At 54.1% G+C, this 12,500-nt stretch overlaps 5 protein-coding genes across 5 annotated transcripts; 2 read left to right on the top strand and 3 right to left on the bottom strand.

Moving 5' to 3' along the window:
* Positions 1-543: 543 nt before the first annotated feature.
* Positions 544-1,585, bottom strand: BU26DRAFT_559143 (t-SNARE; the record flags this gene model as incomplete). Its single annotated transcript, XM_033832667.1, has 3 exons — positions 544-891; positions 943-1,409; positions 1,459-1,585. The coding sequence occupies 3 exons, from the start codon at positions 1,583-1,585 to the stop codon at positions 544-546; spliced, it is 942 nt and encodes a 313-aa protein (XP_033689463.1).
* A 456-nt stretch (positions 1,586-2,041) lies between these two features.
* BU26DRAFT_583089 (nicotinate phosphoribosyltransferase) lies at positions 2,042-4,005 on the bottom strand (the record flags this gene model as incomplete). The annotated part of the gene is made up of 4 exons (XM_033834552.1): positions 2,042-2,619; positions 2,668-3,714; positions 3,762-3,901; positions 3,950-4,005. The coding sequence occupies 4 exons, from the start codon at positions 4,003-4,005 to the stop codon at positions 2,408-2,410; spliced, it is 1,455 nt and encodes a 484-aa protein (XP_033689462.1). The 3' UTR covers positions 2,042-2,407.
* A 438-nt stretch (positions 4,006-4,443) lies between these two features.
* On the top strand, positions 4,444-5,924 carry BU26DRAFT_514367 (uncharacterized protein). Its single transcript, XM_033827820.1, has one exon. The coding sequence runs from the start codon at positions 4,501-4,503 to the stop codon at positions 5,506-5,508; it is 1,008 nt and encodes a 335-aa protein (XP_033689461.1). The 5' UTR covers positions 4,444-4,500; the 3' UTR covers positions 5,509-5,924.
* Positions 5,925-8,463: 2,539 nt separating this feature from the next.
* BU26DRAFT_514366 (uncharacterized protein) lies at positions 8,464-9,931 on the bottom strand. The gene is made up of 3 exons (XM_033827819.1): positions 9,659-9,931; positions 9,278-9,597; positions 8,464-9,221 (listed from the first exon to the last, which is right to left on the bottom strand). Exons 1-3 carry the CDS (start codon positions 9,815-9,817, stop codon positions 8,762-8,764), a joined length of 939 nt encoding a protein of 312 aa, XP_033689460.1. The 5' UTR covers positions 9,818-9,931; the 3' UTR covers positions 8,464-8,761.
* Positions 9,932-10,795: 864 nt separating this feature from the next.
* BU26DRAFT_527563 (uncharacterized protein) lies at positions 10,796-12,026 on the top strand (the record flags this gene model as incomplete). Its single annotated transcript, XM_033830789.1, has 4 exons — positions 10,796-10,861; positions 11,160-11,339; positions 11,415-11,637; positions 11,710-12,026. 4 exons carry the CDS (start codon positions 10,796-10,798, stop codon positions 12,024-12,026), a joined length of 786 nt encoding a protein of 261 aa, XP_033689459.1.
* Positions 12,027-12,500: the final 474 nt, after the last annotated feature.

The raw sequence follows: 12,500 nt of genomic DNA, 5'->3' as shown, positions 1-12,500 counted from the left end.
AAATAGTGTTCCTTCTTCGTCATGATTGACAGGACATGAGCTGCAAAGCAGTCAAATAGTGAGACAGATCTGCAGACTCCTCACACAGCACAACATGCCGCAAAGCGGAGGGTACATCACAAACTGAGCATCAGCGGAGCCAAAAGCAGAAACAAAAGTACTCTTTCAATATCGCTACAAAGACGGCAACCCAATCCCAAGCCCCCAAAAATGCTTCAGCCAGTCCAGTGACCTTATTCCAAGAAGAATCACATTTCCCCCGCGGCTGATTACAAGATGTCAAGTTTCGGACGCCTCTGACGCCCAGCGAAGCAATAAGAAGAGGTACTGGCGGCAATTTTCCGAGAGCAACGAGATGATGAGAGATATGGCGAGAAGACTGCGTGGTCCACCGGGTGGCTACTATACAACGTCCAGGCCGGCCTTGATGATAAGGAAAGGATGCGGAGTCAATAGTGGATATGGCACCGGGTATGAGAGGTTGAACAAAAAGGCTGACGGCGGAAAATGATCCAGCAGCTATACAGGGGTATAGATGCGAGCTTATTTGTTCTTGTTGATGGTGACCACAATGGCCACGATAACCGCGATGACGATGATGATAAGCACGCAGATGAGCAAGCACCACCATTTCTTGCGGCGGGCGCTCCGTGCCTTTTCGATGGCGCCACCAATCTCGGTGTTGGCCTGGACGACGTTGTCGTGGATCTCCTCGCCCTTCTGCTCGATGTTCTCCACAAGCGGCTCCTGCTGCATGACGATCTGGTCGAGGTCCTGGAAGAGCTGTGCGAGCTCCACCATCTGGCGCTCGATTTTCTGAATAGCCTCGTGTCGCTCTTTGACATTGCGGAGGGTTGACGATGCTTGGCCGCGGCGATCGGAGCTCAGGAGCTGCGGAAATGTCAGTTATGGCCTCAGACAAGGATTATCATATGGTCATACAGCTTGTTGGAAGATGGGAGCCTCAGGGTCCTCAACTGCCTCTCGGACTTCCGCATCGGTGGCATCTGGTCGGACAATCCGGTACTGTCGCTCGGCAGCCGCCTGGGAATCCCGCCGGAAGTCCGCCTCGAGGTTCTGGTACCTGTTGATGGTCGCCTTCAACCTGCGGTCCACCTTCCCGACCTGTGGTGCGTTCCTGGGGTTTCCAGACTCGGGCTTGGACTTGATGTTCTTGACGCGCGTGACGAGGGCTCGGTAGCCCGTCATGATCTGGGAGCTGAGGTTGGTGATCTCGCCCGAGGGCATGTCTGGCCGCGCCAGCACCATCTTGAAGGTCCGCTCCAGGTTGTCGAGTTGTCCGTCGATCTGGTCGAGCGCGCGGTCGACTTCGCGGCATTCGTTCAGGATGGCATTGGGGTCTGCGCCGCCTCCCTGCTGGCCGTAGGGCTGCATCTCCATTGCGCTCGCTGCACACGTTAGGTATGTATCACGCGCCGAATGTGGGCGAGGACGTACGGTCGTCATATCGGCCCTGAGCGAAGTTGTTGTAGCGCCCGCCCGCAGGTCCTTCCTCCCGCTGGTCGTAGGGATTCGCGCCGTAGCCGATCTGGTTGTAGCCGCCGTTGCCGTACTGTTGCTCCATCGCGACTGTTAGTAAGTGTGTTGTGGGAGTGTGGAGTTGAAAGAGGAATGCGGGCAGGGTGATTCGGCTATTAGTGTCGAGAGACGTACACTCATGCTGAAACCGGACTCGTGTGGTGTGTGGGTTCTGGGGACTCCTGAGACACGCGCCGCCTAGATGCAGCACAAAGAGATGGAGAATGCGGCCGGGGGACGGGAGAGACGCTGGTGCCGACGCACACGGTGGTAATTTCAATGCAAGAAAAGTGTGCGGCGTGGAGTGAGATATGGCGAGTTTCGCTGTTTCCCAGCCGTTTCCCGGGGCGGAGCTGAAGATGAAGGTCCCTTCAGCCTCGCCTGGGAAGCTCTTTGGCGCCGCGCTAGCCCGCAACGAGAGCCGCGCTACCCCGGCTCGGCTTAGTCTCGTGGATCCGCGTCTGTTAGCAACGCTCACTGCAGCTGCTCACCCATCACTCTATTTTTGCACCGCCAACTCCATACACGTCGTTCGTCTGTCAGATTGTCTATGAGCCACTCGCCCTGCGCAATACTGCGCGCCCCCTCGCGACTTTATCCGAAAGCCCTACATTATGCCACGCCGTTCGCATTGCGCACACCCGTAAAATCATGCTCCGCCGCCGCGGACTTCGTAAGCCAGGGTCCGATCCGGTAAGCTCAGCCTTACACCTTCGCCGCTCAGCTGCGAACGCCCCGCATTGCTGGTTGGGTATTGCGGAATCAACCATCCAACTCTGTCTAGCCTACATGCCGTATGCACGTGAACGTGGAAAGTCCATCCAGACTCATACTCTAGAACAGCTCGCTAAGAGGTGGCTGGCTGTGCTCAACCCCACCGCGTCTTCTCGTCTCCGCCTGCCCACGTCTTCTCGGTGTAGCCCAGACGCTTCTTGACCTCCTCGACCGTCGCCTTGTCGCCCGTGTTCTTGCCAATGTTATCGCTGATCTTGACGGCGTAACGGCCCGAGGCGGAGGCGATCTTGATGACGATGTTGAGCGGGACCGACTTCTCGCCAGTCGACTCCTCCACGAAGTCATCTATCACTAGTCAGCCAAACCTACTCGACGCCACTAAGAACGACTTACTCGTCAGGAAAGTGCCCACGCCGAAGGTTGGCTGAAAGCCTGCAGCCTCCGCCGCAGCCTTGTACTTGAGGCAGAGCTCGATATTGAGCGAATCAGAGAAGACAATCGTCTTCTTCGCCTTGATGCCCTGCTCGTCGTAGAATTGGCGCATCATCTTGATGAAGTCCAAGGGATCGCCCGAGTCTTGACGCACACCCGTGAACACCTCCGCGTACGTTTTCCTTGGCTTGTTGATTCCATCAATTCCCGCCTTGATGGGGGGCTCAGTGTACGCCAGCGTGTTAACGTCGGGATTGGTCGTGGCAGCTGCGGAGGCCAGTGTCGTCGCACCTCCTGACGCGGCAGTCGTGAGCTCGGGGACGGGCTCCTTGAAGGCTTTCAAGAATGCCGGCGTCCCGAAGGTATCGGTCAGTGCGATAGCTAGCACGCCTTCGCCGAATGTCGACGTCCAATACTCCAGGGAAATCTTGTTGGCGTTTTCGTAGTCGTTCGTGATGGCGGCGACGCCCATGAACCACTCATGCGCCACGGTCCCTACAGGAACCAAGCCGTGCTTCATCGCAAAGTGGACGTTGCTCGTTCCTGTCAGCTTGCCCTTCCACCCTTTCTGTGTTCCATCAGCCTCCGCGCGGCGCAGCCCCTGGAGGACCAGATCTTGGGTGTGGTAGTCGCGCCGTCTCCGTGAGCCGAATTCCGAAAAGATGCACCCTTCCTCCAGCAGCGTCTTTCCCTTCTGGTATGCCTTCTCGACCTGCCCCGCATGGCTCCAGTCGGTGTCAACGAACTTGAAGTACGCTTCGCTAACCAGAGCAAGCAACGGTATCTCGTATAGGATGGTGTCCACCCACAGCCCCTCAGTATGTATGCTGAAATCGCCTAGATCGCTGTCCGACCCGGTGTCCTCTATCGGTTTGAAGAACAGCTTCAGTTGCTTGGAAGGCTGGAGGCGGAACTGGGAGAGGAATAGCAAGTACTGGTCGTTGAGGTAGGTGCACGTCGTCTTCAGGAAGTCGAGCTCGTCGGCGGACAAGGCGATTCTCTCTAGGCCTAGGGAATAGTTAGCGGCGCGCAGATTAGAGGGAGGCTGGACTTGCGGTCTACTTGGGTCTGGAGCCAACGGAAGGCGGCGCGGGTAAGCTTCTTGTCTGGAGTGCGGTTGGTGAAGCTGTATGTGACGGATACGTCTGGGAAGTACTTCAGGATACAGCATTGCATTGTCAGTTTGTAGAGGTCACTGGCACGGTTAGCGCACGTACGTGGGCAGCTTCGCGCTTGCTCTTACGTATCGAGGAGGGAGAAGACGCCCTCGGGCAGATTCGAGGAAAACCTGTCGGCCATGATGCACGAGTTGCGTCAATGGAGGTGTGCGGTTGTGGTAGGATAGGCTGAGGGGCAGCGGGAGCTTTATGCCTGGCGCAGTGCGTGCTTGCCAGTGCGTGTGTGACAGGCGCGAGCTAGGCTCCACTCTGTGAACCGATGCGCAGTTTGTGAGAACAATCAAGGACGAGGAAAGCGTTGCTCTGGATGCAGTTCGTGATATATGTGCAAGGCTGCCTCATGATTGGGAACTTTCCGCGGCCGTGCAATGGCTGCAGGTAACGTGGGGAGGGACCGCGTCATATTGCCTGCAACTCGAGATCCAACGGCCCAGGTGTGGCTGGTGTGGCTAGTGTGGCCCTGGGCCGATCTCTACCTAGCCACAGCGGGTACAGTAAGCGTCGCGGCTGGACCCTTGCACTGCAGCCCTAAACCTCCGGCCGACGCCGCCGACCGATCTGTAACTGTTCGGCGTTCGGCTTGTCTCCCCTCCCCTCGTTCTTCTACCCCCAAGACATGCTGGTGGCTCTTTCGCTTCTTGCGATATCACTCTCCATACTGATCTACAAGCATCCACCTTCGACATGGCGCCTATCTCACTCTCACACGGAAAGCGCATCGATCGACGGAAAGCCCGCGCAGTCGCAGGATGGCAGCGCAGAGCCGCGCAGAGCAGCTACAGAGCCGTCCGAAGCGCCCCCGGCCCAGGACGATAGCGCCACGGAAGAGTCATTGCAACCCACTCCCTCGCCACAAACTACTCCGAAAGCAACCCCAAGCGATTCGAACGTAGCCACCATACCAACCTTCACACTGGCAACCCACGAGAGCTCCGATGAAGAGGAAGACGACCTCCCCCCGCCCTCATTCCCCGCCCTGAACTCCGCGCAAAGGACATCTGCTCCACTCAGAGCCGCGCCCATGGCCCCGCCGGCGAGACCTGCGTCGATGGCTCCTCCTCCGAGGCCCACGCCCTCCCTCATGCCGCCCCCACGAATCAACGCTTCAAATCTACGCGCCCTTCCCACTCCCTCGCAGTCAATGCATGTACCGACGACTGGCCCTCTTCCTAATCGCGGACCGGTCCCAGACCGAGGACCGCCCGTGTCAAATGGAGGCCTGGCACCCACAGTCAAGAACTCAAACTCGCGAGGCAAAGTCCTTCTCTCGCCCGGGCACTCGCCTCTCGACTGGGCGAATCTGCAACGTTCCGGGAAGAATATGTCAGGTGTATCGTCGCTCATTCGCGTGACGCCCGACATGCTCAAGCACAACAATGGGAGGAAGAGAAAGCCTGCGTGGTCGAGCTACCAGGGTAAGGTATACAACATCACGCCGTATCTTCCTTTCCATCCGGGAGGTGAAGGGGAGCTACGAAGAGCTGCGGGAAAAGATGGCGGGAAGCTGTTCATGGAGGTGCATCCGTGGGTCAATTGGGAGAATATGCTGGGCGAATGTCTGGTCGGTATTATGGTCAGCGAAGAGCAAGCGCCGATAAGGAGCAGCTTGGAGGATATGGATTGATTTTGATGATACCCCGTAATCGGCATTAGAAGGCGTAGGTTTAGATGGACATATCTATTTTTTGGTCGTAACTTAGTCTGACTTGTCATCGAGTGGTTCATATTCTCTATCGTTCTTTGATATTTCTAAGGCTGCGTTTGCTCTGCGCATGCCTCAGAGAAGCTTTAAGACTGCAGTTGACTTTGGAAAGCTCGAGGCAGGATGGCATGACATCTGGCATCAACTCCTTTCGACGCCAACTTCCATTGACTGCCTGTACGTCGCCTTCAAGGTTTCTATTCGTCGACGTCATGGAATGATTGATATTGGTGGCTGCTCTCTTACGCGCAGGTTCGAAAACATTGGGTGGTGTGGTATGAGGGTCAAACAACACCGTAGTGCCCTCTACGTGGTACTGAGCGAAGTATGTTGGAACGATGACCTAGTTTCAAATTTCTGATACTTCAAGAAGCGTTATTCTCCCTCACTAATCGCTAGCAGAAACAGATTCCGCACATTCTGCTTCCGTGCACATCCTCTCACTCGACGTGGTCTCTCATGCTCTCACGCCAACAATACAATGCCGCCCCTTTGTGGAACTCATCTTTGTCGTTACGAAATGGTCACCTCATGGCTGGACATTGGCTGAATGGCTAAAGTCATCGTCAAGCTGTCGGGCTTCGGGTTGGGCGCTGGTTGAACTCGCTGGAACTGACCGGTCACCCTCTGCTTCAGGAGACGCCGCAAGAGTGCCTTTCACAGTGCCTACAAAGCCACAAGAATGCCCCCGAGTGGCCACCAACTAAGGCTCTCGTACTGTGGGTTACGCCAACTCCATGCGGCGTCACCAAGAGGGAAGTTCAGACTTCCTACAAGGTTGGCAGCAAAGTGACCTACGAGGATAAGGCCTACGAATGCATCCAGGCTCATCCTTCAGTAGAAGGATGGGTTCCTCCCGTTTGCCCTGCACTGTGGAAGATCGTCAGCGGCTCGACCACGGACCCAGAACCACCGACTGAGGAGCCCAGCCAAGCATTGGCTGCAACGTTCTCTACAGTTGGCCTTCATAACCAGGAGGTTGCTCGGCTTCTGGTACGACCAGCAGATGCTGCCGCTCTTGGGCCAGCCTTAAGACTCGTGGGGCTTGACGGGAACGCTCACGCTCACGCGACGGACGAAACAGCCACCGGCCTCCTCACTGAAATCGAACTCGGCCAGCCTCTACCGCAGATTGGTTCTTTGTCTCGAAATCTTGAACTGAAAGGTCTCTCCCCAGGAAATCGTCAAGGCGTACACGCGCTACTTCATCTCCCAGACGGAGATGCTGCCGCTGCAGCTCTGCAATTCATCGAACAACTGGACACTAAGGGCAATGTCGTTGGTGGTGTAGCAATGCTCGCGGCTCGTCCGGGACGAGGGAAGGCACTTGGTAGAGCTACGGCTTCTCCAGATGCCGCAGCCTTAGTCCGGAGCATCACCAAGGATATCAAAGCATCCATTCCTTTCCGCCCTTATGCGACTCATCGCAGGACGGGTCTTATGCTGGTTGACGGTATTTTCGATTCGAACCTAGGGTTCCAAGGGATTCAGGTGGAAGTCCGCAATGATGATGACGCCCTGACGCGTACGTCGGTGTATGTGGAGGGATTCTCGGATCCAAACATTCCGGTTCCGTTGAGACAAATGCCCGGCCCAACCTATTGGGAGAAAGGTGCATTCTCCAAAGCCGTTTTCTACACCGATTTCAGCAACGCCGCAACAGGAGAATGCTACGTCTCCTTCATCGTACAGAAGCAACAGGGTCAAGATACACTGAAGGTCCGCATCGTCAAGAAAATCTTCATCCTGGGCATTCAGTTCGACCGCGCCACGAAAACGTTTAGTGCTGCGACCCCGGAAGCACGCCTCAAGGCACACATCAAGACAGTGGTAACCAACAAGAGGCTTCTGTCCTCAGGTTGCAAGGATTGCCCTCTCCAGAAACGGCCCTGCTGCGAATGCTGCTCCTCGATCGCCACTTCCGATTCCGAGGCAGCACTGCATGCTCCTATCCTTATCTAGTCGGCGTGGACTGAGCTGGTGCGTACTCCTCCATTCTCGGGCCAACACGGCCCACTTCTCTTCAACGATCCGTGGTGGAAGGTTGCGCTCCTGGTTCTTGATGCACAACTGTCGGACGATGCCAATCTCTTTGAAAGAGGACAGTCGTCTACAGTCCCCAAGGAAGGCGAGCTCACCGTCAGCGAAGTCACCGAGTTCTTTGCCACGGTCCTAGCAGGTATCATGCTTGGATATGATTTTGGCGGCTTGATCGACTGGGTATACAAGAGGACGCTCGATAGCGGACGTGTCCTCGAGCACAGAGTCGAGAAAGAGCCATACAGAAACGTACACCTCCTGGACTCATACAACGTCGACGTGGACTGGAAGCACGAAGACGACGGCATCTACACGCACAATCGCAGGTGCACCCTTTACGTCAGCGCTTCCTTCGTCAAACCCCGCGGAGAGGATCCACAGCCGGAAACGCTCTTCGAGGGTCAGGAACTTTACGTGATGGCCTTGCTGATCTCCGACGATGGTCAGAAGATCATCCGTGAGCTTCGTGATGAGGGTCGTTTCCAGACGAGACCCAACACCGGGGTTTATACTGTCGGTATCGATGGAATGCAGCTGACGGATGGCAAATGGTACGTCTTCGTCCTCGCACAGGACACGAATACGACGCTCGAGGGTACCGACCCAAGGGTAGCAGCAAAGAAGACTGGCGGCATGATTTTGACGGGCCAGTACCTGTTGGCGATAGGCGGGAAGAGGCCTTGCGAGCTGAACCACGATGCGCTTATCACGACTATTACGGGGCCACCTCTTCCGCGGAAATAGGGTTGTTTGCTCCGTGCGGCGGGGGCTGAGGAGAGAAGGAATAAATTGATCTTGAGGCAATTCTTTTATACTTATCAATCGAATCGTCTCTTGTCGGATAGTATCCAGATTGGCTTTCTCATATGGAACCTAGATTCCTTCCTGCAGCTCCTAATATATGTTTCCATTAATGGTATCACACCACGAGCGGTCGCACGTTTCGTACAGCCTAATAATATCCTCTCATCAAAACGACTTGACGGAAGTGGAAATTGTTCATTGGGGGTATCCGAGACCATCCTCGACATCTCCATTACTCTTCCACCTCCAACGGCCACTCATCAATGCTGCGGTCCAAACTCCGCATGAAAAGGAAGCAGACTCAGTAAGTCATAATTATACCACTCCCCTTTCACTTCCGATCCGCCAGCTCCGACACATTGTAATTATACCCGCCCGTGTGCTGCGGACTCGCCAGCTCCGACACATTAGGATTATACGTTTGCTGCGGTGTACCCAGCTCAGACGCATTCGGATTGGGTGCTGCGTAACCGACCTGCGAGACGGGGCTCACTGTGTCCTGGCGCGAGATTGGATCTTGTCCGTATGGGCCGGTTGGGCCTGTGTATTGCTGTTGGTTGTAGGCTGGCTGTGGTGGCTGGACGAACTGGCCCTGTCCCTGAGAACCAGGTTGGGTGTACTGCTGCTGGGGCTGCGTAGATACGTTCATGTTGTACTTCTCCATCGGGACGGCTTGTTGCGCGTTGTTGGGGGCGTATTGGGGCGGTGGCTGGTTGGGCTGGGTGGACTGTTCGCCGCGGTGCTTGTTCAGGTAGATGAGCAGGATGACTGCTGAGAAGACCCAGAGACAGCTGGGGAGTATTAGCATTCCGTCCACTCGATTTTCGCATCATTCTCTTATACTCACAATTCGACGGCCGCAAAGACGGCACCTGCGGCTAGTGCTCCATAGTACGCATTATATGTCGTCGTTTCCTCCCTCTTCCCCAGATTCTCCAGGTCTCGCTTTACATAGGTGCAGTAGTACCCGTAGCAGTAGCCGTAGCTATAGTACGAGAAACTGGCGCTGCCCCAGATGCGAGCGAGATTTGCGACAAGGCCGAGGTCGACGATCCAGAAAATCACCATCCACACGTGCAGCGCCAGCGCAATTATCATGTTGTACAGGTTGTGGAGGAAGAGCTGGGAAGCAATCAAGTAGCCGCAGACGCCGAGCGTGCAGATGGTCTACAATTGTCAGGGCTCCTTTTCCGTTTTACAAACCACAGCGTGCTGAGGTAGTACTTACGGTTACGAGGGAGTAGATCAGTGCATTGTATGCGACCCAGCGAATGCCGTAGGCATCGAGTCCGAGAATGATGATGGCGAAAAGCATCTGAACCGCATGGATGGCGAGGGTCCAGCGAGGGACAGGCACGACGTGGGGTGGGAGCTCTGATCCAGCCATTTTGAATGCTTCTAGGCGTAACTCCAAACACTATCAGCGAAAATGAGGAGCTGGTCGACAAGGCCGAAGCGCAACCGTTTTGTTGTCTCGCAACACGACAGGGCGGCAGGAAACTTCGAAAACAGCTCTTGGAGCGCAGCCTGCTCCTCTTAAACATGTGCCGCTGGTCAAGACCCGAGACTCAAGCCTCCTCAGTCCACATGCTAAAAATGCCCGCGCGGCAACAGACAGCCTCAAACGCCCACTTGTTTTCGTCGTACTTCGCATCTGCCCTATCCATTCAAGAGTCGTGATTTTCGCCCCTATGCGTGCCTGGTCCACTGATCGCCGTGCCAGAACCGACATGCAGAAGCGATGGTGAATAGCGTTGGCCAATCACACGTGGCTGTGGCTTGCCTAGTTGTGGCGCGACCAATGTCTGGTGGGGAGCTAGATCAGGGGGGCTTGATCAATATTCGCTTCTTGCTGGGCAGAGATAGATCGAGCAGGCTGGGCTGAAACGGAGGAGTTTGGTTTGTTGGAGAGCGATGCTGTGCTAGTGGGCTGAAGGGAATACGAAGAGCTGCCGTTCAGCTGTTCGTCCCGGCGCTTGGTATTTGAGACTCCAGAGTTCAGTATCTGCACCTTGGCGACCTTCGTGAGCATAGACCAGGCTAAGTATCCTCTTCATCCAAGAGCATTGGCCGAAATGTGTGTGAAACCAGCGTTAATGGCAGTTTGATAGTAGCCTCGACGTGACGTTGGTTCAGTGGGAGAAGTGATTATTGGGATTGGGATGGAACTTGCCGCAGTTTAGCGCCCCGCACTTGCACTGGCACTCCCCAATGAGCGGGTTTGTAGCATGCGTCAGTGCGCGAGTGCGCCAGCCCACCTCTCTCGTTGCACAGGTACAGTTATCCTTCCCCTTCTCCACTTTCGTACTCTGCCTACACAATCCTTCTTCTTTTGTTTACCTTATCATGTTTTCCGCACCAGAGGATGACTGTATTCGATGAGCTAGCCGAAACGGACGGGGACAATAAATTCAAGGCGTGGTTGTCAAAAGTTATCGGATCGCTCTGAGGATCGCAGTCTTTATCGTTCGCCGGTTGACTGCGTGTCTTCTTGGTCGAAAAGCGTTGGGCGTCAACGTTCTCCATTGCTGGATGTTGCCTACACTGAACCGTGGATCCTGTCTGTACTAAACCGCTGAACCTTTTGATGATACCCCTTCTGCCTGCGGATTTGGAAATATAGCGTCTTTTTTGCTGGTACTGTATATGTAGTATGCTCGCATCTTCTTTATGACGAGGTCGAGCGAATCGATGACTGCGCACTGCGCGCAAAAGTTATCGATGTAAAGCAAGAGATTGTCGCCTTTGTCTCTTCTCGACGACAAGGCAAGCCAGCGGGAGAGTTTGACGGCTACCTTAAAGGCTCGTTCAACCTTAGTCTCGTCGTCACATTTAGCAATAGAGGGCCGAAAGCCGTAATTCGCTTCCCAAAACCAGGTCGCACCGCCACAGCTTTCCGGGATGAAAAGGTCAGGAATGAAGTCCAATTCCTGAACTTTCTAAGCGAGAAGACTACTATTCCTATACCTCGGGTAGTGAGTTAGGGGACCACCAAAGACAGTCCTCAGCATCTTAGTCCATTCATTATCATGGACTATGTTGATGGTATCTCGCTAGCGACTATCTTAAAGCAGCCAACAGAGACCGAACAAGATAAGGTGATTCTCGCGACTGACACAAAACTAGATTACGTTTACGAGCAACTTGCCAATTACATGTTACAACTCTCTCGACTGGATTTTTCTACAATTAGAGCAATATCAAAGAGTCTATCTTTAGACGAATAGATTGCTAGCGAAAGACCTCTAACCTACAATATAAACGAGTTAATGACTGTAGTCTTAAACTACCCTATAAGCAGATATCCTACGGCCCTGTTCACGTCTGCAAGGGCTTTTCTTCACCCTCTCGCTAATAAGTACCTTCTCTATCTTCGAACCCAACGAAACATTGCCAATAACCGAGAAGACGCTAAGAAGCGGTTTATCGCACGCCATCGATTCAAGCAGCTAATCTCCCGCTACTGTCTCGATAATACTGGTTCTTTCAAGCTCTACTGTAACGACCTGCAACCGTTAAACATGCTTGTGCACCCAGACACTCTCCGTATCACAGCTGTACTAGACTTCGAATTCACAAACACTATGCTAGCGTAGTTTGCGTACAATTCGCCTTAGTGGCTACTTCTACTAGGTCTAGATATGTGGCTTAAAAACCACTCTATAGAAGATTTTATGATCCGCTACATGCCAAGAATAGAATAGTTCTTGCGAGCCTTGGAGCGGGTGGAGGCGAGGACGAATTTGGAAGGAAGTTAGAGCAACCCACTTCTTTCTGTCTGGATGCGTGACTCGTGGGCGACTAGAAGGTTCTAGTTTAACTATAGAATTAGGAAGAGTTTCGACATAGATGCGGTCTATTAGGCTGCTCTTCACAAGAATGGGGATGATATTCTTAATAACAAGATAAGGGAAGAGATGGAGAAGTTGGTGGATTTGAAGATGGACTAGCTGAAAGCTTATAATGCAGAGTGTAAGGTCCGATTTGCTTCGTAAGATTTAGTTTCCGCAGGCTATGCTTGTTCAGGTGGTCAGTGAACAAGAGATGTAGCGTTAGATATCTTTCCGTGC

The sequence above is a fragment of the Trematosphaeria pertusa genome, assembly GCF_010094035.1.
Source record: "Trematosphaeria pertusa strain CBS 122368 unplaced genomic scaffold BU26scaffold_2, whole genome shotgun sequence".
NCBI lineage: Eukaryota > Fungi > Ascomycota > Dothideomycetes > Pleosporales > Trematosphaeriaceae > Trematosphaeria > Trematosphaeria pertusa.
Note: the sequence above shows the minus strand (reverse complement) of the source record. Positions and strands in the feature narration are given on the sequence as shown.